This window comes from Macaca mulatta, chromosome 16 (genome assembly GCF_049350105.2).
Source record: "Macaca mulatta isolate MMU2019108-1 chromosome 16, T2T-MMU8v2.0, whole genome shotgun sequence".
NCBI lineage: Eukaryota > Metazoa > Chordata > Mammalia > Primates > Cercopithecidae > Macaca > Macaca mulatta.
In genome coordinates this window covers 3,874,642-3,898,877 of record NC_133421.1, presented here as the reverse complement: position 1 = coordinate 3,898,877, position 24,236 = coordinate 3,874,642, and the positions used below count along the sequence as shown (strand labels likewise).

Below are 24,236 nucleotides of genomic sequence, written 5' to 3'. Positions count from 1 at the left end.
TTTGCTGTTGAACCCTGCCCTTGAGTGTTCTGCCCACAAATGCACGTTAAAAGCACTCTTCCCTGGCCGGGCGCGGTGGCTCACGCCTGTAATCCCAGCACTCTGGGAGGCCGAGACGGGCGGATCACGAGGTCAGGAGATCGAGACCATCCTGGCTAACATGGTAGAACCCCGTCTCTACTAAAAATACAAAAACAAAATTAGCCGGGCGTGGTGACGGGCGCCTGTAGTCCCAGTTCCTAAGGAGGCTGAGGCGGGAGAATGGCGTGAACCCGGGAGGCAGAGCTTGCAGTGAGCCCAGATTGCACCACTGCACTCCAGCCTGGGTGACAGAGCAAGACTCCGTCTCAAAAAAAAAAAACAAAAAACAAAAAAAAGCACCTTCCCCTCCAGGGGAGGGGGTGACAGGAGATACCAGCCTACATTTTAATTCAACAGTAAGTCTTTATATTAAAATTAAAAAAAAACCCAAAAACCATATTATAGAGAAAAATGTAAACTTGACGTGATGTTTTAAGATAAAAAGGATAATAGGATATATCAAAGATCCTCCCCCACAGTGGTCGTTTTTGGGTTTTGTTTAAAAAAAATAAAAAAATAAGGCTGGGTGTGACGGCTCACACCTGTTATCCCAGCACTTTGGGAGGCAAGGTGAGCAGATCACCTGAGGTCAGGAGTTTGAGACCAGCCTGCCTAACTCGGTGAAATCCCGTCTCCACTAAACATACAAGAATTAGCTGGGTGTGGTGTCAGGTGCCTGTAATCCTAGCTACTCGGGAGGCTGAGGCAGGAAAATCGCTTGAACCTGGGAGGCGGAGGTTGCAGTGAGCTGAGATAGCGCCATGGAACTCCAGCCTGGGTAGCAGCGCGAGACTCCATCTCTAAATAAAATAAAAAACAAACAAACGAGACAGGGTCTCTCTCTCTCTCTCTCTGTTGCCCAGGCTGGGGTGCAGTGGTGCAATCATAGCTCACTGCAGCCTTGACCTCCTGGGCTCAAGTGATCCTCCTACCTCAGCCTCTGGAGTAGCTGGGACTACAGGTGTGCACCACCATGCCCAGCCAGTTATTTATTTTTTTGTAGAGGCTGGGTCTTGGAATATTGCCCAGGCTGGTCTCAAGGGATCCTCCCGCCTCAGCCTCCCAAAGCACTGGGATTACAGGTGTGAGTCACCATGCCTGGCCCCACAGTGGTAGTTTTGAGTCCATTCTCCAAGCTCCACCCTCCATGCCAGTGACATAGGTTCTGATCCTCGGGCCTGGGAACAGCACACACAGACCCCCTCACCAGCACCCACCGCCGCCAGCCTGGTTTGCCAGCGAAACTTCCACCCCAGGGACGTTTCTATTTGCAGGGGCCTACTGCATACCCAGCTTCTGGACAGACAGGTTCAGGAACAACCACAGCAAACACTCCACAAAGCATCTTTCTAGCCAGTCCTAGGAGTCTCGCCCCTCCCCTGGGGTCAAGGGAATGGGGATCCGGCTGCAAACTTTCCCGGGTTTGCCCGTGGTCAGGTCTTGACCCAGTGATTCTCCAGGAAGGCTCTGTGTTTTCCGTTTAAATGTCTGCATTCTAAGAAGCTCAGAGAAGCTCGTATTGCCTAGGCCTGGCTCTCCTCAGTCACCCGCTATCCCTCCTCTGCCAAGAACCATGGGTCAGTGTGGAGTCGAGGGGCCCAGTACACAAGGGTTCCTGGAAACTAGGGACCGTGGTGTCGCCGGGCTTGTAATCCAGTCTCCACAGACTTCACTCTGCTCCTGCCCTCTCAGCACGTTCTCTATCCTCCCATTTCTCCCACTACAAAGCTGAATTCCGGACGTGGCTAGGGCAGTAGCAAGGCCTAGTTTAAGTCTGGATCAACTTGAGCCTAAAAATGCATTTCAGAGCATTTTTCCAGGCACTGAGGGAGACTGGCACAGCAGAATCTCCAGAAAGGCAGAGAGGGGTGGTGTTTTTGATCCATACCTCGCTAGTCTTCCCTCCCCCTCCCCTGCAAGCATCTCTCATGATTCCACCATGCAATGCATGGAAGCGGCTTTGCAGGCAGAGGAAAAAGATTGATAATCAATGCTTTCAACGAGCCTCAGTTTCAGTCCAAATTGGGATATATCTCACCACTGAGCACCAATTTTGACAAAGAATAAGGATTCCTCTATCCATGGGCCCTGAGACAACCTGGCCTGACTTAGCCTGATACTGTTGGAACCTCTCCTGCTCCTGCTCTCAGTGACTGTACCGAGCCCAAAGCAGAGGCAGCACACTGGCAGATGCTGGCAGATGTCTTTTGTTTGGCCCACACAATTTTTTTAAAAATGGGAATTAGCTGTCAGTATTTAAAAAATAGGAAATTTCTTTCTCTCTCTCTCTTTTTTTTTTTTGAGACGGAATTTCGCTCTTGTTGCCCAGGCCAGAGATCTCGGCTCACTGCAACCTCCACTTCTGGGTGGAAGCAATTCTCCTGCCTCAGCCTCCTGAGTAGCTGGGATTATAGGCGTGCGCCACCACGCCCGGCTAATTTTTCTTATTTTTAGTAGAGATGGGGTTTTGCCATGTTGGCCAGGCTGGTCTCGAACTCCTGACCTTAAGTGATCCGCCCACCTCAGCCTCCCAAAGTGCTGGGATTACAGATGTGAGCCGCCCCAGCCAAAAATAGGAAATTTCATATAAAAACCCAGACTTCTGGCTTCAAGTGAGATGAAAATAAAACAGAGGCCATGGGAAGCCTGGGCCCAAATTCCTGCAAGAGCCAAAATACGGGCTGCCCGTCTTCACACAGGGCAAGTGCCGCCGGGTCACCTCAGTCTCCGCCACTGCCTCACATCCCGCTAGCTTCCCCTGCAATCCTTTGTTGTCTGGCTCTGTAAGCACTGAATTTCCTAGTGGTGGCACTAAGGCACCTCCTGAGGACTGACAGCACGGGGCTCCTCTTGCTCCTGGGCAGTTTAGAAGCCTGGAGACTCGAGGGCCTTATTCTCTTCCAGTTACTGAAACTGACTGAAAGGAGAAAAACCATTCCTTTGGAGTACGATATCCCTGCCTTCTGGAAAGAGCCCTCAAAGTGGGGTCTCAAAGTGGGGTCCCCAGACCTACTAGAATCAGAACCTCTAGGACTGGGACCCAGAAATCTGTGTCTTACCAAGCCCTTCAGGTGACTCTGATGTATGCTAAAACGTGAGAATTACTATCCTGGGGAACTAAAAATATGCAGATTCTTCATCCCTGAAGATCTCGATTTAGGTGGTCTGCAAAGGGGGCCAAAGAGGATTTCTTTTTTTTTTTGAGACGGAGTCTCGCTGTGTCGCCCAGGCTGGAGTGCAGTGGCGCAATCTCAGCTCACTGCAAGCTCCGCCTCCCGGGTTCACGCCATTCTCCTGCCTCAGCCTCCCAAGTAGCTGGGACTACAGGCGCCCGCCACCACGCCCAGCTAGTTTTTTGTATTTTTAGTAGAGACGGGGTTTCACCGTGTTAGCCAGGATGGTCTCGATCTCCTGACCTCGTGATCCACCCGCCTCGGCCTCCCAAAGTGCTGGGATTACAGGCTTGAGCCACCGCGCCCGGCCTGCCAAAGGGGATTTCAAAAGCTTCCAAGTTGCTTTGGACTTGCAGCCAGATTTGAGAGCTACTGACCCTGAGGACTCATCTTTTCCCCGCCCCAGGCCAGTGTCCTCAGCTCCAGACCCGCCTCCCATCATCCTTCAGTCCCTCACTCACCACATAAAGCAATGATGTGCTGCTGTCTTCATGCACAAACTTCAGGCAGAAGACAAAAGGGAGAGCCTTACTACTCTCCAGGGCCCTGGTGGACTGACTGGAGGGGAGCTGACAGCTTCTTCTCACGCTAATGGCCTGAATGTGAGATGTCCACAGCCTCCTCCTGCCTCATGCCCCTTTTCCCTGCTTCTCCCAGGGCTACCTGTCCGGAGCTGCGCGCCCCGGCCATAGCGAATAATAATTGACGATTGACGCCTGAGCTAAATACATTTCCATTCTATACCTCCTCCGGAGTTCTACCTTCTTCCCCTGTACTATTATCCCATAAAAGATGGCGCTCTTCCTGCTTCTTCTTCACCCACTTTTCCCGCGTCTGCAAAGAGATTATTTGACAGCGCAGGCGCAACATGACGTCTGACCGAAGAAACCGAAACCTACCTGGCCACGCCCACCGCGGAAAGATCATCACCGCCCTAGCCCAACCCCTGCCCCTCCTAACATATAAAAAGCATTGTATTGCCGCCAATAAACGAGACTTGATCAGGATACTGTCTTGTCTCCATTTCTCGTGTCTCTTGTTCCCCAAATTCCCACCCCCTCTTCCAGGGCCTGCTTTGACGATCCCGCGGGTCGGGACAGCTACCCACACATAGCGCCCATGCACAAGCTGTCTGCACCGTTTTATTCTGTTTTCTCTAGTGTGTGTGCTTTGATGAAGCCCAGCACCAAGCCACGCATAACTGGGCTGCCAGCACAGCCCTTCTGGCGACAACAGACACTGGCAAATGTCAAGAGAACATAGCACAGGAGGAAAGGAAGAGAATTCTAATACTTTTTTTTTTTTTTTTTTTGAGACGGAGTTTTACTCTGTCGCCCAGACTGGAGTGCAGTGGTGCGATCTCGGCTCACTGCAAGCTCCACCTCCCAGGTTCACGCCATTCTCCTGCCTCAGCCTCCCAAGTAGCTGGGACTACAGGCGCCCGCCACCACGCCCGGCTAATTTTTTGTATTTTTAGTAGAGACGGGGTTTGACCGTGTTAGCCAGGATAGTCTCGATCTCTTGACCTTATGATCCGCCCACCTCAGCCTGCCAAAGTGCTGGGATTATAGGCGCTTGCCACCACGCCCTGATAGTTTTTATATTTTTAGTAGAGACAGGGTTTCACCAAGTTGGCCAGGCTGGTCTCGAACTCCTGACCTCAGGTGATCTGCCCGCCTTGGCCTCCCAAAGTGCTGGGATTACAGGCGTGAGCCACTGTGCCTGGCTGAGAATTCTAATACTCTTCAAAGCTGCTTATCATAAGACTGGCAAGCTTTTTTTTCCCCAGAGCATAGGTTCTGCTGAGAAAAACTGAGGTCAGGCTGTGTCTTGTAAACCTGGGAATCATTATTCCATCATCTCAAAGAACTAGGAAAACCTTCCCAAATGGACATGGCGTGAACACAAGTCCTACAAACCTCCCTTCAGCCTCAACACCCCAAAGGAGGAGAGACGAACATTGTTTGAGCACTTACAATGCTACGAACAAATGAACATTTACACGCATCATCTCAATCCCCACAAAAATTCCTTCAGGTGGGAATCATCACCCTGTTTTTAGAGGAGCAAACTGAGGGTGAGAGAAGTTAAGAAACTTGACCAAGATGACTTAAAAGGCAGGACGCCAGGATTCAAACGCCAGTCTGTCACTCAGACTCTGCTCAGAGGCTGCCTCTCCCTGACTGCCCTCCCACATCTGTTTTTTCTTCCTAGCTCTTATCACGTGCTAAGTTGTTGGATGATATATTTACTTGTGCATTTGTTTCCTGTCTGTCTCCCCAACAGAATGCAAGCTCCTGTGGCAGAGACTCTGTCCATCTTGTCACTGCCATTTCCTTGCACGATGAACAGTGTCTGGCACCCGGTGAGCCCTCGGTGGGGATCTGCTGCTGGATGGGGGGGGGGCAGTTTGATCTGCTGCACCACATTGCCGTCCAAAAGCATCCCTTTCTTTGTCTGTTCTTTCATTCCTTTCCCTCCACAAACCCCAACACCAATCTCAGAGGCCAAGGAATACAACACAGAGAAGGCGAATGGTTCCCTGTCCCTTCAGATGGGGGGTTGAGAGGAAGCTCGAATTCCTAGAAATCCAAGAAAAGTCTGTGTGTAGAGATAGGCTTGCTCCTACAAAGCAAAAGTCTTCACGCTGAGAAGGAGGCAATGGTTTGTAAGGGACTCTCTCCTTTCTGGGGCTGGAAGGCATGGCCACCCCTCCTGGCCCATGTTCAGGCTCTTTTGCATCCAGTCAAGTGTTTGGGATTAGGATGATGGAGCAACACGTGTGCGATGATACAGAAAGGGAAAGTGGCACAGAGCATCCAAAAAGCACAAACCCCTCTCTGAAGTTAAAATCCAAATCAGTCAGAGCACTGGTTCCTGAACTCAAATGACCTAGGGCAGCGGCTCTCAAAGTGGGGTCCTCAGACCTACTAGAATCAGAAACTCCGGGATTGGGACCCGGAAATCTGTATTTTACCAAGCCCTTCAGGTGACTCTGATGCATGCTAAAAATGTAAGAATTACTATCCTGGGGAACTAAAAATACGCAGATTCTTGACCCCTGAAGATCCTGATTTAGGAGGTCTGCAAAGGGGGCCAAAGAGGATTTCAGAAGCTTCCAAGTTGCTTTGGACTTGCAGCCACATTTGAGAGCTACTGACCCTGAGGACTCATCTTTTCCCGGCCTCAGGCCAGTGTCCTCAGCTCCAGACCCGCCTCCCATCATCCTTCGGTCCCTCACTCACCACATAAAGCAATGATGTGGCTGCTGTCTTCATGCACAAACTTCCTGGTGACGGCCTCCTCCATGATTTGCTTCACCTGCGGACACATGGACAGCATCACTGCTTTTGTTATTATTTTTCCTTTTCAAAGACCTCTGGGCAAACAAATAGTTTGGTTCTGCCCTTCTGGTCTGAAGTCACTTTCAGACACTTGCAGAGATGACAGGGATGAGAGGTGTGGGAAGGCAAAGTTTCTTCAGCACAGTCTGATTCGAGTCTTTTGGAGAGGAAACCAGGGAAAGCAATGCCAAAAACCCATCAAACAATGAGTGCATGTTCCAGCCCAGGTGGAAGTGCCCCGCCTTGGAGAACGGGAATAGGATGCTGTTTGCTCATCTGTTCTCAGGTGGAGAAGGGCTTCTGGGCAGACATACCGTCCTTTAGAGACAAACCATCTTGGTCCAGCCTGCAGACAAACAACCTGCCCCTCCTCCTTTTCTCCCTATTCTCTGAGGTTAGGGGTAGGTCTCATACCTCCGGGACACCCAAAAGCCCGGCCTTCTTTCCACCTAGGGTCTAAAACTCTAATGTTTGGGGTTCCCACTTGGATGTAAAAGTTCCCAAATACCTTGTAAGGTAAACAGTCATTTCTATTTTTTTGAGACAGAGTCTCGCTCTGTCACCCAGGCTGGAGTGCAGTGGCACGGTCTCGACTCACTGCAGCCTGTGCCTCCCGGGTTCAAGGGATTCTCCTGCCTCAGCCTCCTGAGTAGCTGGGACAACAGGTGCATGATCGCCACCACGCCCTGCTGATTTTTGTATTTTTAGTAGAGACGGGGTTTCACCATATTGGTAAGGCTGGTCTCGAACTCCTAACCTCAGGTGATCCACCTGCCTTGGCCTCCCAAAGTGCTGGGATTACAGATGTGAGCCACTGTGCCCAGCCGGTCATTTCTTTCTTTAAGAAAGCACTTAAAAAGAAACCTTTTTAATTGATGTGCAGTAAACATATAAAATAACTTATGTCACAATTATACAGAGGGGTTAATTTTCACACAATGAATACTCCTGTGAAATCAGCAACTACAGCAAAAAACAGAACATGTGACCAACACCCTCACCTCATCACGTTTCCTTCTAGTCACTATTCCCCCTAAGGGTACCCACTCTCCTGATTCCAACACGATAGTTTTGTGGGGTTTTATACGTTTGTTTTTTTTTTTTTGAGATGGGAGTTTCACTTTTTTGCCCTAGCTGGAGTGAAGTGGCGTGTTCTCAGCTCACTGCAACCTCCAACTCCGAGGTTCAAGCGATTCTCCTGCCTCAGCCTCCAGAGTAGCCGGGATTACAGGCATGTACCACCACGCCCAGCTGTTTTTTTTTTTCTTTTCTTTTTTTTTTTTTTTTTGTATTTTTCGTAGAGACGGGGTTTCTCCATGTTGGCCAGGCTGGTCTTGAACTCCCGACCTCAGGTGATCCACCCACCTTGGCCTCCCAAAGTGCTGGGATTACAGGTGTGAGCCACAGCCTGGGTTTTCATACTTTTCATAAGTGGAATTACTCAGTGTGTAGTGTTTTGTGACTAGTTTCTTTTGCTCACCTGTGTCATTCTGAAATTTGTTCATGCCGTGTAGAATTATAGATTGTTCAGGCCGGGCGCGGTGGCTCAAGCCTGTAATCCCAGCACTTTGGGAGGCCGAGACCGGCGGATCACGAGGTCGGGAGATCGAGACCATCCTGGCTAACACGGTGAAACCCCGTCTCTACTAAAAAAATACAAAAAAAACTAGCCGGGCGACGTGGCGGGCGCCTGTAGTCCCAGCTACTCGGGAGGCTGAGGCAGGAGAATGGCGTAAACCCGGGAGGCGGAGCTTGCAGTGAGCTGAGATCCGGCCACTGCACTCTAGCCTGGGCAGCAGAGTGAGACTCCGTCTCAAAAAAAAAAAAAAAAAAAAAAAAAAGAATTATAGATTGTTCATGCTCCGTGGTGTGAGCGTACAAACAACTGGCGATTGGGTGGTTTCCAGTTTGGGGCTGTTATGGGTATTGCTGCTATGAACACTGAGGACATGTCTTCTGGTGAACAAATGTTTTGGATTTATATTTCTAGGCAAGGAATGTCTGATGCATACACTTTGCTTTATTAGATATTGCCAAATTGTTCTCCAGAGTTGGTTATACCAGTTTATACTCCCATGGATGAGGTTCTGGTGGTTCCCAACATTTAAGCCAAACACTGTTGATGTCCTGGGGGAACCTGCTAGCAGGCAGATACTAGTACTGGAGATTAGAGAGATTACCTAGTGTAGAATGTTACACATAACGTAAGCCCTGGGTAGAGCTAGTCTTCCCCATTCTTTAAACAGGAATGTAATTTCTGATGCTGCCCAGGTTGCTAAGACCCTTAGTCAGGACTGTATAGTTCGGAGGGTGGTAGAACCTCAAAACGCTGGGGAGGCGGGAAGAAGGACCTAGAGGCTCCTCCCTGCTGGAAACTGCTAATGGTTAGTGCTCAGGTAAAAGGGGAACAGATCGATTTATGCACTCTGAGCTGTTAAAAGCTTCCTAGATGGTTGGGCATGGTGGCTCATGCCTGTAATCCCAGCACTTTGGGATGCTGAGGCGGGAGGATCACCTGAGGTCGGGAGTTCGAGACCAGGCTGACCAACATGGCAAAACCCCATTTCTACTAAAAATACAAAAATTAGCCAAGCATGGTGTTGGGTGCCTGTAATCCCACCTACTCAAGAGGCTGAGGCAGAAGAATCACTTGAACCTGGGAGACAGAGGTTGCAGCGAGCCCAGATCGCGCCATTGCAATCCAGCCTGGGCAACAAGAGTGAAACTCTGTCTCAAAAAAACAAAACAAAACAAAACAAAAAAACAAAACAAAAAACTTACTAGATTACCTCCCAAGGATGTTTGCATTCAACAGAGGATAATGTCACAGCTAAAGACCTGGAGGCATCTGAAGCAGGCTGATGGGGCAGATTTTTGGGTTAGGAGGATCTGCAGATGCCCCTAGAATTATACCAGTGGTCCTTTGTGAAAGGCCAGCCTGGTCTACCAATATTCCTGTTATTTCTCCTTGCAGAAGGGACAGGATGTTTCTCTAGAAATCAAACACTGGGCTGGGCGTGGTGGCTCACGCCTGTAATCCCAGCACTTTGAGAGGCCAAGGCGGGTGGACCATGAGGTCAGGAGATCGAGACCATCCTGGCAAACACGGTGAAACCCTGTCTCTACTGAAAATACAAAAAATTAGCTGGGCGTGGTGGCGGGCGCCTGTAGTCCCAGCTCCTTGGGAGGCTGAGGCAGGAGAATGGCGTGAACCCAGGAGGCGGAGCTTGCAGTGAGCCGAGATCGCACCACTGCACTCCAGCCTGGGGTTGGAGACCGTGTCTCAAAATAAATAAATAAATAAATAATAAATAAATAAATAAATAAAACACTGAAGGAGGAAAGGAGAAACACTGAGTTCAGAGCAGGTCAACTTTTGTCAGGTATGATACGTAGCTGTGGCATATTCTGACATTTCTCACATTTTCTTAGGAATCACTTTTTGAGCAGTATACTCCTAACACTGTTAGAAACAGTATAGTTTCTAACACTAGTAGAAAAAGTCATCATCCTCTTAAAAAATATTTCCTGGCCATTCACAGTGGCTCATGCCTGTAATCCCAACACCTTGGGAGGCCAAGGCGAGGTCAGGAGATTGAGACCATCCTGGCCAACATGGTGAAACCCCATCTCTACTAAAATACAAAAAATTAGCTGGGTGTGGTGACATGTGCCTATAGTCCCAGCTACTCAGGAGGCTGAGGCAGAGGAATCACTTGAACCCGGGAGGTGAAGGTTGCAGTGAGCTGAGATCGCACCACTGCACTCCAGCCTGGCAACAGAACAAGACTCCATCTCCAAAAAAAAAAAAAAAAAAAGGATTTCCCATTATCTGTGACTAACCTCCAAAACTGAATCACACCTATAATCCCAGCATATCCACCTCTAGTGTGGGTACAGGTACTTTTCTATTTTGTTTGTATTGTTCAAGTCTCTGTCACTAGACTGCTTCCTTTCAGAGGAGAATCAAGATTTCTCTTTTCTTTTTTTTTTTTTTTTTTTTTTTGAGACGGAGTCTTGCTCTGTCACCCAGGCTGGAGTGCAGTGGCCAGATCTCGGCTCACTGCAAGCTCCGCCTCCCGGGTTCACGCCATTCTCCTGCCTCAGCCTCCCGAGTAGCTGGGACTACAGGCGCCCGCCACCTCGCCCGGCTAGTTTTCTGTATTTTTTAGTAGAGACGGGGTTTCACCGTGTTATCCAGGATGGTCTCGATCTCCTGACCTCGTGATCCGCCCGTCTCGGCCTCCCAAAGTGCTGGGATGACAGGCGTGAGCCACCACGCCCGGCCCATAAGATTTCTCTTTTCACTGGGGAGAGCAGAATTGGGTTTAAATGCTGACTTGATACACCCCTGGCCTAAGAAAACCCTTTCTTGGCGTCTTCACAGCAAAGACTCAAAGAAGCTTCTCCCACAAGCTGGAAAGCTGATGGCTTCAACTACATCTTTGCCAAGGGGAGAGGTGGGAACAAACTTTAGGGCATAGTAGCCAGGCCATGGCTAACACATGAGAACCATCTAGAGCTTTCCAGGATTTTTTTTTTTTTTTGAGATGGAGTCTCGCTCTGTCGCCCAGGCTGGGGTGCAGTGATGCTATCTCAGCTCACTGCAATCTCCTCCTCCCGGGTTCACGCCATTCTCCTGCCTCAGCCTCTCGAGTAGCTGGGACTACAGGCGCCCGCCACCACCCCTAGCTAATTTTTTGTATTTTTAGTAGAGACGAGGTTTCACTGTGTTAGCCACTATGGTCTCGATCTCCGGACCTCGTGATCCGCCCGCCTCAGCCTCCCAAAGTGCTGGGATTACAGGTGTGAGTCACTGCGCCGGGCTGGAGTGCAGTGGTTCGATCTTGGCTCACTGCAACCACACCTCCTGGGTTCAAGCGATTCTCCTGCCTCAGCCTCCTGAGAAGCTGGGATTACAGGTGCCCTCCACCATGCCTGGCTAATTTTTGTATTTTTTTTTTTTTTTTTCGGTAGAGATGGGGTTTCACCATCTTGGCCAGGCTGGTCTCGAACTCCTGACCTCGTGATCTACCCGCCTCAGCCTCCCAAAGTGTTGAGATTACAGGAATGAGCCACCGCGACCGTCTGCTTTCCAGGATTTTATGAGAGCCCAGACCCTTCCCCAGCCCTGAAACTCTAATTAGGGCTCAGCTAAGGTAAACTTTTTTTTTTTTTTGAGACAGAGTCTCACTGTGTCGCCCAGGCTAGAGTGCAGTGGCACAATCTCGGCTCACTGCAACCTCCACCTCCCAGGTTCCAGCGATTCTCCTGCCTCAGTCTCCCAGGTAGCTGGGTTTACAGGCACGCGCCACCACGCCTGGCTTATTTTGGTATTTTTAGTAGAGACGGGGTTTTGCCATGTTGGCCAGGCTGGTCTCGAACTCCTGAGCTCAGGTGATCTGCCTGCCTATGCCTCCCAACGTGCTGAGATTACAGGCGTGAGGGAAACTTTTATATATAAGGTAGGCAGCATAGAGAGGAAGAAATCTAGACTCAGAGAAGTTAAGTAACTCACTCAAGGTCACACAGACTAGGTCCAGACTATTCCAAAATGTATGCTTTCCAAACACCAGGCCTGGAAGTCTCCAAAATCAGCACATTTATTTACCAAACAGTCACGGAGTGCCTACAGTGTGCCAGGCACTGGATACAAGGTAGTGGACAAAACAGAGGGTCTCCCCTGGTGGAGTTTACTTACCAGGCGGAAAACAGCCATAGAGGCAGGCAGGGGAAGGAGGCCCAACGCATTCTAATCTGCGCTGCGGGTTTGAGCTCTCCAGCTCTCACATGGGAGTGAGTCATTCATATGGGCACTGCCCCCCACCCGAAATGGAAATGGGCTTTTGGGCAGGGTCAGGGTAAACGGAGTTAGTAGAGGGAAGGACTGCTTCTCTTTCTGAAGTAGGGGGGCTTCCCTCAAAAGGGAAAAACTTCCGAGTGTTAAAAACCATTCTCAAACAAGCCCCTGGTCCCTGGGTAAGGAGGTGGGCGTGGAGGGAGAAACTGAGGTGTGCGGTGAACCCCTCTGGCAGCGAGCACTCCATAGCTGGAGGCACAGCGGAGGGGCAGCGTTGGACAAGGGGGAGCTCAGCCCGCAAGACACCCCCTGAGGACAAGGGGAAGTCGGTCCGCACGACACCCACCTGCGCCGCGGGAGCCCGCGCGGGGCCCCGCCCCCTCCCCCGGCGGCGCGGGCACTGAATGGGCAGCTCCGGCTCCAGCCGTCCCCACCATCCCCGCCACCCCTCCCCCGGCCTCGGGCTCCCAGTGCCGCTGCCGTCACAGGGCGGGGAGCTGCGGGGCTGAGAAGCAAACAAGCCCGGAGCGCCGGCCGGAGCCCCCGGGCCGAGGGGCGCTGCCCTCCCCCATCCGAGAAAAGGGAGGGAGGCGCAGCCCGTCCAGGACCCTCCCCTCCCGGCGCACGTTCGGCCCGGGTGCCCGCGCCGGGGGGTGGGCGCGAACCTTTCTGCCCCCTGGGCCGCGCGGGCCAGGACACGAGCCCCCCGGGGTCCTTGCCTCGACTTTACCTCCTTCTTCACGTTCCACAGCAGTTTCTCTTTGACTGCGTCCTCTGCGCTGCCCATGGTGTGGCAGGAGGCGGCGCCGAGCGGCCCTCGGAGCCCCCGCGCCCCCGCCGCCTCCGCGACTCTCGGCTCAGCGCCCCACGCGCAAGGCGGAGCCCCCGCCCGCCGCGCTCCCGGCCCGCCGCCGCCGCCGCCGCAGCCACTGCCCGGTGCTCGGCTCCGCAGCCATCTTCCGAGCCCCGCACAGACGTCAGGCGGCAGGCCCGGCCCCTTCCCACAGCCGGAGGGGGGTTGCGCACAGCGACGGGGGATCGGGGCGGGGAGAGGCCGTGCGCGCCTAGGGGCGGCAGACCCGGGCGCGCGCCACAGGGGTCGCTGTCATGGAAACGCACCCGCTCCCGCTGGAGGGCGCGAAGCCGCATTGTGAGCGCCGGCCCTGGGGCCCGCGGCCCGGCGGCTGAGAGCGAGCCTCGGTCCCGCTCAATGTCCCCTGACTTCTCCCTGCTCCCTCTCCCGACGGGACGGAAAGGGCCGGGGCTCGGCCACGGGATCCCCTGCGGTCTGACCCTGGCCACGGCGAAGCCGGTGCAGCCTGGCCCCGTGACCCCTCTGAATCCCCGTCCGGCCGTCGCCAAGTTTCTGGGAAGATTAGTGGGAGCGCAGCCGCCGGAGCCCGAGGGCCGGAGGGTCGCAGCCAGTCCCCCTCGCCGGGTCGCCACGTCCCACAGGGTCCTTCCCTGCCGCTCCGTGGGAGGCGGGGCGCGGGTTGGAGTAACAGGGACGGGCGTGAGCTGGTACGGAACCGGGCAAGGTGAGAGAAGTGTCTTCCACGCGATTCCCAAGCCTCGCTAGGGAATTGAGGGAGAAGAAAGGTTGCTCAGAGTGATAAAGAACACGCCATTGCAAATGGAAGAGCAACATGCCCGAATCTAGGTGACAGGAAGGGCTTAGGCCTTTTCGGCACGAATGGAGCCTTCCAGTCAACATGTTTCTATGTGATGCAGTTTTATGGCGCAAAAAAAATGACAATGCAAGGGGCACAAACAGCCCTGCTGGACCAATAGCCCAAGCCTCGAGAGTCTACATCGGGCGCCTTCAAGCCTCCAAACCACACACTACAGCGTGGGAAAACTTCCCATCGTGGCTTGGCAGAGCGACTAACGCGGCGCGCTTTGGGGTGGCTGGAAAAGACCGTCGCGGGAGGGCGCAGGGAGTCCCGCCCCACTGAGAGCCCGCCCCCTTGGAGGGGACAGGAAGCGTTCGTCCTGGCCCGGAAGCAGTGTTGACTGTACACGCGCGCTGCGGCATGGCGGCTCACCGCCCCGGTCCGCTCAAGCAGCAGAATAAAGCTCATAAAGGCGGGCGGCATCGGGGTCGGGGATCTGCACAGCGGGACGGCAAGGGTAAGAAGATAGCGTAGAAGGAATAAGGGCTATTTGGCCATTATTAACTCTTTTTCCCCATGCACAGACTGAGCTTTCTGTCTCCCGTCTGGGCTCCACGCGAAAGGCCCTTTCTAAGGTGGGCGGAGAGGAGTCCCTTTTCTTGACCTTGTTATGGGGTCGATCACACCAGCCCCTTCTTTTTTTTTTTTTTTTTTTTTTTTTTTTTTTTTTTTTTTTTTTTTTTTTTTTTGAGACGGAGTCTCACGCTGTTGCCCAGGCTGGAGTGCAGTGGCGCGATCTCGGCTCACTGCAAGCTCCGCCTCCTGGGTTCACGCCATTCTCCTGCCTCAGCCTCCTGAGTAGCTGGGACTACAGGCGCCCGCCACCGCGCCCGGCTAATTTTTTGTATTTTTAGTAGAGACGGGGTTTCACTGTGGTCTCGATCTCCTGACCTTGTGATCCGCCCGCCTCGGCCTCCCAAAGTGCTGGGATTACAGGCTTGAGCCACCGCGCCCGGCCCACACCAGCCCCTTCTAATATGCCCTTCAGGCCGTCTAGCACTGAAAACCCTAAGCAAGAAGGTGAGAAAAGAACTCAGCAGAGTCGACCAGAGGCATCGCGCCAGCCAGCTCCGAAAGCAGAAGAAGGAGGCGGTGAGAGGAGCGGGATTTGGGAGAGTGCGGCTTCTCTGCTGTTCTAGGTGGCTATTGCCTGGAACTGGAAAATGAGACCGGGTGGGGGTCCAGGGATAGAGCATAGCCCTAGAGCACGTGTCGAGCCTGCAGGTCTAGCATTTTTTGCTTTCGTCAGAATTCCTGCCACCCCGCCGACATACCTGTGGTCTGCTACCAGAGAGATGCTGGTTGTGGGTAGAGGGGGCATCTGTGGGAGTGGAAATTCAATGCTGGCGTGAAGTACTGACACGCTGAGATGTTCTCGGATATCTTTCTATTTTCAGGTTCTGGCAGAGAAGAGACAGCTGGGTGGCAAGGATGGCCCTCCTCATCAGGTACTGGTGGTGCCCCTGCACAGCAGAATTTCCCTGCCAGAGGCCATGCAGCTGCTTCAGGATAGGGACACTGGAACAGTACACTTGAATGAATTGGGAAACACCCAGAGCTTTATGCTGCTATGCCCCCGCTTGAAACATCGGTGGTTTTTCACGTCAGCAAGGCCAGGTTAGAGTATACACCAATATTTTCTATTATGTTTGAGTAGTGGTAATTTTTTTTTTTTTTTAGTATAATATGCTGGTGCCAGCCACCTCTTCTTACTGTGTCTTCTGTCTCCAGGGGATCTGCATACTGTGTTAGACATGGCTAAAGTAGCTGATACCATCCTGTTCCTTCTTGATCCACTAGAAGGCTGGGACAGCACCGGCGATTACTGTCTTTCCTGCCTCTTTGCTCAGGGCCTTCCCACCTATAGTAAGTGAGTTAGCATTTATTGTGCACCTATAATTTGTCAGGCACTATGCCTGGCATTTTATATAGAAGTACAACTGACGGATCATATTCAACTGATGGTGGGATGTATACATATGGATTAAACTTGATCCATTGTTTACAGATTATCACTCAGTGTGTCTTTTTGTTTTTGGTTCTCCTTTGCCCAGAGAAACAAGGATATGAAGTTTGATTTCACTGTGAAATTCCTTCAGGGTAGTTAAGTGTTGGGTTTCCCAGTGATCTCTGGGCTTGCAACTGAGCTATTAGGTTGTTTGTGAACTGCGGAGGGATTTTTATGTAATGAAGCAATAGGTCATGAAGCATTTTCTCTTTTGCTTACAGCACTAGCTGTCCAGGGGATTTCTGGCCTCCCACTGAAGAAACAAATAGATGCCAAGAAGAAGCTAAGTAAAGCAGTGGAGAAGCGCTTTCTGCATGACAAATTCCTCTTGTTAGACACTCAACAGGAGGCAGGGATGCTGCTTAGGCAGTTGGCTAACCAGAAGCAACAGCATCTTGCGTTTCGAGATCGGCGGGCCTACCTGTTTGCCCATGCTGTTGATTTTGTTCCTAGTGAAGAGAATAACTTGGTGGGCACCTTGAAAATTTCAGGCTATGTTCGAGGGCAGACTGTGAATGTCAATAGGTTGCTGCATATCGTTGGACATGGCGATTTCCAGATGAAACAGATAGATGCCCCTGGAGACCCTTTCCCTTTAAATCCTAGAAGAATTAAACCCCAGAAGGACCCAGACATGGCAATGGAGGTAAGACTGATATTCTTAAATCATGTTCATGTGAAAGTTGGCACAGGAAGGAAACTTAAATTCGGAGAAGGTAGTCTGTTCACTTAGGTGAATGAGGAGACTGCTAGTCTGAAGTAAGGCAATAGTCAGTTATAAATATGTTGATAAATCACATTTATCCAGCACTTTCTGGGTACTCTGCACTGCAACTGGCTCTGAGTTTATAGAACACACTCAAGACGTGGTTGCTTTCCTCAAGGGACTTAATTGGGCTGGAACAAAATGGCGTCTGTGAAATAAAGATTGAGATAGCATATGGTTAAGGTGTGCATCAGCAGTGGAAGTTGAAAAAGTAGACTAGCAAGCTTCACAGAAGAGATCAGACTTGAGCAAGGTGTTGAGAAGGATGAATATGATTTATGAGTTGAAGGATAAAGGAATATTCTAGAAGATAGAGACAGAATGAACCTAGGCACAGTGGTGGATCAAAGGGTTTATTTGAACCTTGAAAAATCAGCTTGATAGCAGTGAGGTATGTAATAAATGGGTAGGAGTGGGAGCAGATTAAGAAAGACCTCAAGAGCCAAGCAGAGACTTAAAATACCCTGGAAATTAGAAAATGGCCATTTGAAAAGTTTTGACAAGTTTTAGCATTCTGTTGCATTCATCTTCTACATGAGGACTGATATTTCTGGGTCTTTCTGGTTACTATATTAGATTTAGGAGATTTTTGGTTCATGGTTGGCTATCACCTGCTTTTGGTTTTCAGATTTGTGCTACGGATACTGTAGATGATATGGAAGAAGGCCTTAAGGTCCTAATGAGGGCAGACCCTGATAGACAGGAATCCTTGCAAGCAGAGGTTATCCCAGATCCAATGGAGGGAGAGCAAACCTGGCCCACTGAGGAGGAGCTGAGTGAGGCAAAGGGTTGGTATTGGTAAACTTGTTTGTAATTCATCTGACCTGGAATTGTGGATTTTCTCTAGCTGTTCCAAGTGAGGGCCCTATAGGATAGAGTGGGATGGGGATATAGTTGAAAGTCTTTCCTCACCCTCAAATGCTGTATGTTTTCAGTAAACAAACATTACACACAGCTTTGTTCCATTTCACAAAATTATTTGTGTTAATGTTTCATCGTGAACAGATAAACAACTTTGCATTCATTGCAGGGATTATTTAGCTGTGTAAGTATTGCTAGTTGTGAGGCAGCTGAATTAAATTTGGAAGTAGTTCTATTTACAGTGTCTGCCAGAATTTCCCATGTTGGCAGCAGTATCTGGTACCTTGCCTAGGTGAGAATAACCAGAGGGATAGGGAAAGGAAGTCTATAATTTACTTAATTTGTTTGGGCTTTTACAGATTTCTTGAAGGAAAGTTCAAAGGTGGTAAAGAAGGTCCCCAAAGGAACATCCAGTTACCAGGCTGAATGGATTTTGGATGGTGGCAGCCAAAGTGGTGGGGAAGGAGATGAATATGAATATGATGATATGGAACATGAGGATTTTATGGAGGAGGAATCTCAGGTAAGGAAATGAGGCCTTAGGCTAATTCTGCATCTAGCTCCAAATGTAAGGCAAAATGCAATTGTGATCTTGAGGGGTGTGTATGGTTAGTTTTTTGTTTGTTTGTTTGTTTGTTTTTGAGATGGCATCTCACTCTGTCGCCCAGGCTGGAGTGCAGTGGCACGATCTGGGCTCACTGCAAGCTCTGCCTCCCGGGTTCACGCCATTCTCCTGCCTCAGCCTCCTGAGTAGCTGGGACTACAGGTGCCGGCCACCACGCCCGGCTAATTTTTTTGTATTTTTAGTAGAGATGGGGTTTCACCGTGTTAGCCAGGATGGTCTCGATCCCCTGACCTCGTGATCCGCCCGTCTCGTCCTCCCACAGTGCTGGGATTATAGGCATGAGCCACTGCGCCCGGCCGTGTGTGGTTAGTTTCTTAGGAATGACTCTAGTTGCCAGGAATGAGGTTTTTGTTTTTATACTTTAGACTGTATTAGAATTTATGTTGGTTGGGAATAGGGATCTAGTACAATTATTTTACTCTTAGCTTATTGGCCTTTGGGGTAGAGACAGGTGTGGATTTCTTCTGAAATAACTGTAATCCTTTATTCTACAGGATGAGAGTAGTGAAGAAGAAGAGGAGGAATATGAAACTATGACTGTCGGGGAGTCTGTGCATGATGGTCTGTATGATGAGAAAGTGGATGAAGAAGCTGAGGCAAAAATGTTGGAGAAATATAAACAAGAAAGACTGGAAGAGATGTTTCCAGATGAAGTGGACACCCCCCGTGATGTGGCTGCTAGAATTCGGTTAGTCAACAAGTCTATCAACAAGTCTAAATTAAATCAATAGGTTTTTAAAAACTTGGCTCAGAGCTGTGTCACTGTGATGCAAAAGAAGTGAAACACATTTTTCCTGCTCCTGAAAAGCTAACGTTTAATATGGGAAGCCAAGACATACATACAGGAAATGGTCATATATAATCAAGTTCTAGACTGTGGTATAGACTAACGTTACAGGACTTTGATGAAGGAGAAATACTAAGGTTAATTAGCAAATACTTCTTCCCAAAGGAGCCAATACTCAATTGACTTACATAATGTTTGGAGATTTTAGGGGGTTTGGGTAGAATAGCGGAAGTAGAAGAGTGAAGATGTAGATGATTATATCTGTTCTGGGGGTGAGTGACTAAAGCCAGTGAATTAACTTTGGATGTTAGGGAGGTAAGGCTATGTATTAGGTCTTTCTCGCATTGCTATAAAGAAGTACCAGAGACTGTGCAATTTATAAACAAAAGAGGTTTAATTGGGTCATGGTCCTGCAGGCTGTACAGGAAGCATGGTGCTGGCATCTGCTCAGCTTCTGGGGTGGCCTTAAACAATCATGGCAGAAGGCAGAGGGGGAACAAGTCATGTCACACGGCCAGCGCAGGAACCAGAGAGCAAGGCAGGAGGTGCTACACACTTTTAAACAACCAGATCTCATGAGAACTCACTCACCAAGGGGGATGGTGCTAATCCATTCATGAGAAAATCTCCCCCCTAATGCAGTCACCTCCCACCAGGCTCCACCTCCAACACTGGGGATTATATTTCAGTATGAGATTTGGGCAGGGACACACACCTGAACTATATCAGGCCATTACCAAGCATCTTTTTTGTCAGGTTAAAAAGCTCCCTGACAGGTAACAGGGAGCCACTGTAAATACTTTGTCTTTTGTCAATGGGAAGCTTGGGTTTGGTTCTGATAGAACTCGTTACAAGCTGTTTTGGAGTGTGGTCTTGGTTGAAGCTGTTGGGTTGTTTGGAGAGAGAGTGATTGGAGTTCTTTTCAGCTAGCTCCTTAGCCATTTTAGCAGTGACGAGTCTATATAGCACCATATAAATCTGACTTAATTTCTTTAAAATCTTCAATATCCTAGATTTCAGAAATACAGAGGGCTTAAGAGCTTCCGGACATCTCCATGGGATCCGAAGGAAAACCTTCCTCAAGATTATGCTCGGATATTTCAGTTTCAGAACTTTACTAATACTAGGAAAAGCATTTTTAAAGAGATTGAAGAAAAAGAGGTTGAAGGAGCTGAGGTATCTATCCTCCTTGTTCATCTTGTATGTTGCTTTCATTTGTCAACATGCTCCCTACTTTATTCCTTCTCTTGGCATGAAAATACGCTGCATTGGGGGATTAGGGGAGCCCCTGAGTCATTGAGTAGAATGATACTGGGAACAAAGAGGTATCAACTATGTTAAATGAAAAAGCGTGATCTGGGTAGTGAAGCATCTTGAAGGGTGAGTGTAGGCTTTAAAAAGGTCATCTGAGAGACTCAGCATATTTGGAGGAAGCTTCCTCATTATTGGGACTTTGAAGGGTAACTCCATGATTGCTTTCTGCTTTCTTATGGCAGGTTGGCTGGTATGTCACACTTCATGTCTCTGAAGTCCCTGTCTCAGTGGTCGAGTGCTTCAGGCAAGGAGCACCCTTGATTGCATTTTCTTTACTACCTCACGAACAGAAGGTAAATTAGTGTCTTGTAGGAAAATGGGAGGTTATGAAAATGGGAGGTTATGAAACTTTGCAGCTGCTTCTGACAGTCTAAAATTTTGTTTATGTATGACTAACATTTTGCTCATTGGGATGCAGAAAATCTCCCTTTATGATTAGGAATTGGAGAATAATGGAGAAGTCAGTGATGGTTTTATTCATGTTGTCTGAACCTGTCTGAAACATCGGTGATGCAATCTCTGGGTGATTCTGAGACTTCTCTAAGTGTGTTTTTCAGACCAGATTTTGAACAAGGGTTGGCAGCCATTAAAATAAAGGTTTGGCTGGGCGCGGTGGCTCACGCATGTAATCCCAGCACTTTTTGGGAGGCCAAGGTGGGCGGATCACCTGAGGTCGGGAGTTTGAGACTAGCCTGACCAACATGGAGAAACCCCATCCCTACTAAAAATACAAAATTAGCCAGGGGTGGTGGCATATGCCTGTGATCCCAGCTACTTGGGAGGCTGAGGCAGGAGAATTGCTTGAACCCGGTAGGCGGAGGTTGTGGTGAGCCAAGATTGCGCCATTGCTTTCCAGCCTGGGCAACAAAAGTGAAACTCCATGTCAAAAAAAAAAAAAAAGTTTGTGCCAAGGTGCAGATCTCTTTTCTTTTGGTGGCCAGTAGTTGTGTATGTTGTGGGGGTATGTGATAGTTCTTTGATGGGTTTTGGTAAGGGCTCAAGAAGAAGGGGCTTGAATGAGTGTGGTTTTGAGATTGTGGTGAGTGAATGCCTTGAAGGCCACTGATTTTTGTGTGGCAGATGTTGAGCTCTTTTCTGTTAGATGCAGGAAGGTAGGTTAGCATTGAAGGGTGCCTGAACGCTCCTACGTTAAGCCTACATTAAGCCTACGTTCGGCTTAAATGCCAGTCATTGGTGGAGGGAAAGGATGAACCTGTGTTTCAGCATCTGCACTCCCCATTAATTAGCATTGTCAGTTCTTAGAATGAGTCTGAATCTGCTAGTTTGGTTTGCCTTCTTTCAGTTTAGGCAATTGTATTCCTAGGCTATGAAGATTTTTATTTTTCTTACTTGGTCCCCAGATGTCAGTATTGAATATGGTGGTGAGGCGTGACCCTGGCAACACTGAACCCGTGAAAGCCAAAGAAGAGCTCATATTCCACTGTGGATTCAGGCGCTTCCGAGCCTCACCTTTATTCTCTCAGCACACTGCAGGTTAGCAGTGGGGAACCTGGGTTCTTGTCCATCTTGTCTTTTGGGAAACTGACTTGTGGAGGGGTACAGAATATGGTTTCAAAATCTTACATCTCTGGATTAGAGGTATTTTCAGTACTCTGGCTTAAGAGCCAATGATGTTTTTACTCAAAATGTCTGAACCTGTCTGAAGCATCCCAGTGATGCAACCTCTGTGTGATACTGAGGCTTTTTTGCCATGAGTATTTGTTCCAGAGCAGGTTTTGAGTAGAAGTTGGCAGCTCTGTAAAAAGGGTATTAGGGTGGGTGAAGTGGTGCAGTGGCTTACACCCATAATCCCAACACTTGTGGCATTAGAATGGGGAATTGGAGACCAAAAAAACTAAGGTTTAATCATATATATATATATATATATATATATATATATATTTTTTTTTTTTTTAATTTTTTTTGAGACGGAGTCTTGCTCTGTCGCCCAGGCTGGAGTGCAGTGGCGAGATCTGGGCTCACTGCAAGCTCCGCCTCCCGGGTTCACGCCATTCTCCTGCCTCAGCCTCCCGAGTAGCTGGGACCACAGGCGCCCGCCACCACGCCAGCTAAGTTTTTGTATTTTTAGTAGAGACGGGGTTTCACCGTGTTAGCCAGGATGGTCTTGATCTCCTGACCTTGTGATCCACCTGCCTCGGCCTCCCAAAGTGCTGGGATTACAGGCGTGAGCTGCCACCACGCCCGGCCTGGTTATTTTTTATTTTATTTTATTTTTTGGAGACGAGTCTTACTCCATTGCCCAGGCTGGAGTGCAATCGTATGATCTCGGCTCACTGCAATCTCCGCCTCCTGGGTTCAAGCCGTTCTCCTGCCTCAGCCTCCCAAGTAGAGTAGTTGAGACTACAGGCACGCACGACCATGCCCAGCTAATTTTTGTATTTTTAGTAGAGATGGGGTTTCACCATGTTGGCCAGGCTGGTCTTAAACTCCTGGCCTCAGGTGATCCGCCCACCTCGGTCTCCCAAAGTGCTGGGATTACAGACGTGAGCCAGCGTGCCTGGCCTTTTTTTTTTTTTTTTTTTTTTTTTTTTTTTTTTTTGAGACGGAGTCTCTCTCACTCTGATGCCCAACTGGAGTGCAATGGTGCCATCCAGGCTCACTGCAACCTCTGCCTTCCAGGTTCAAGCAATTTTCCTGCCTCAGCTTCCCGAGTAGCTGAGATTACAGGCGCCTGCCACCACGCCTGGCTAATTTGTGTATTTTTAGTAGAGACAGGGTTTCACCATGCTGGCCAGGCTGGTCTTGACCTTAGGCGATCCTCCTGCCTTGGCCTCCCAAAGTGCTAGGATTATAGGCGTGAGCCACTGCACCTGGCCAATCATTTTTTTATTGTTTCAAAATGGTTTTGATTTTTTTTTAGGATGAAATAACTATTTTCATATTTTAGACAGTTGGGAAAATAAGGAATAATGTAAAAGTACAATTATCTTAGAGAAAATTCACTTTTATTTTATACATTTTCATGTGGATCTCTGTTTTTTTTTTTTTTTTAACAGAATTTGGATTGTAATTGTAAATATGGTGTTAAACATTGCATTTATCATTTAATTAATTTTGATCAATTTTCCATAAGATTAATTAGTTTATGAGACTTTTAATGCTTTATTGTCATTTGGATATATTCCAGTGTATGTGATGTACTGATATTTATTTGAGCTTCTACAGGTGAGGACTTAGGCTATTTCTAATGTTTTGCTCTAAATTAGATCTGTGTGCATAAAACTTTATTTACTTCTCTGCTTATTTCATAAAGGCAGATCCTTAGAACTGGAACTAAATCAAAGTCTTAGTTCCAGAGACTGAGGCAGGAGGATCACTTGAGGTCAGGAGTGTGAGACCCCTGTCTCTACAATTTTTTTTTCTTCCCGATACAGAGTCCAGCTCTGTCACTCAGGCTGGAGTGCGGTAGCATGATCTCAGCTCACTACAGCCTCCATCTCCTGGGTTCAAATGATTCTGGCGCCTCAGTCTCCCAAGTAGCTTGGACCACAGGCGTCCGCCACCACGCCCAGCTAATTTTTGTATTTTTAGTAGAGATGGGGTTTCACCACGTTGGCCAGTCTGGTCTCAAACTCTTGACCTCAGGGATCTGCACACGTGCCTTGGCCTCCCAAAGTGCTGGGATTTTTAGGGATGAGCTACCATGCCCGGCCTCTACAAAAAAAATTTCATTTTTGGGGAGATGGAGTTTTGCTCTTGTTGCCCAGGCTGGAGTGCAGTGGCAGGATCTTGGCTCACTGCAACCTCTGCCTACTAGGTTCAAGTGATTCTCCTATCTCAGCC

The 24,236-nt window shown here is 49.2% G+C and overlaps 2 protein-coding genes and 2 non-coding genes across 7 annotated transcripts in view; 3 read left to right on the top strand and 1 right to left on the bottom strand.

Annotated features, from left to right (window-relative positions):
- The window catches only part of SGSM2 (small G protein signaling modulator 2), a 43,094-nt gene extending 29,724 nt beyond the window's left edge, over nucleotides 1-13,370 (bottom strand). For 2 of the 4 annotated variants that reach the window (XM_015118211.3, XM_015118212.3), the window contains exons 1-2: nucleotides 13,129-13,370; nucleotides 6,500-6,575 (exon numbers count right to left, since the gene is read on the bottom strand). In XM_015118211.3, coding sequence (XP_014973697.3) covers nucleotides 6,500-6,575; nucleotides 13,129-13,185 — 133 coding nt within the window. In that variant the 5' untranslated portion in view covers nucleotides 13,186-13,370. Of the gene's footprint in view, nucleotides 1-3,715; nucleotides 4,120-6,499; nucleotides 6,576-13,128 lie in introns of those variants that run through there. The other 2 variants (XM_015118213.3, XM_077969803.1) reach the window with 1 other exon arrangement.
- A 1,033-nt stretch (nucleotides 13,371-14,403) lies between these two features.
- TSR1 (TSR1 ribosome maturation factor) overlaps nucleotides 14,404-24,236 on the top strand; it is a 13,916-nt gene continuing 4,083 nt past the window's right edge. The window contains exons 1-11 of the mRNA XM_001086730.5: nucleotides 14,404-14,528; nucleotides 15,060-15,163; nucleotides 15,469-15,688; nucleotides 15,803-15,937; nucleotides 16,301-16,725; nucleotides 17,474-17,633; nucleotides 18,066-18,229; nucleotides 18,826-19,019; nucleotides 20,132-20,294; nucleotides 20,615-20,725; nucleotides 21,794-21,926. Of these exons, the coding sequence (XP_001086730.4) occupies nucleotides 14,432-14,528; nucleotides 15,060-15,163; nucleotides 15,469-15,688; nucleotides 15,803-15,937; nucleotides 16,301-16,725; nucleotides 17,474-17,633; nucleotides 18,066-18,229; nucleotides 18,826-19,019; nucleotides 20,132-20,294; nucleotides 20,615-20,725; nucleotides 21,794-21,926 (1,906 nt within the window). The 5' untranslated portion in view covers nucleotides 14,404-14,431. The remainder of the gene's footprint in view (nucleotides 14,529-15,059; nucleotides 15,164-15,468; nucleotides 15,689-15,802; nucleotides 15,938-16,300; nucleotides 16,726-17,473; nucleotides 17,634-18,065; nucleotides 18,230-18,825; nucleotides 19,020-20,131; nucleotides 20,295-20,614; nucleotides 20,726-21,793; nucleotides 21,927-24,236) is intronic.
- On the top strand, nucleotides 20,886-20,978 carry LOC114673316 (small nucleolar RNA SNORD91 family). Its single transcript, XR_003724034.1, has one exon. It is a non-coding gene; the product is annotated as a small nucleolar RNA SNORD91 family (small nucleolar RNA).
- LOC114673315 (small nucleolar RNA SNORD91 family) lies at nucleotides 22,050-22,144 on the top strand. Its single transcript, XR_003724033.2, has one exon. It is a non-coding gene; the product is annotated as a small nucleolar RNA SNORD91 family (small nucleolar RNA).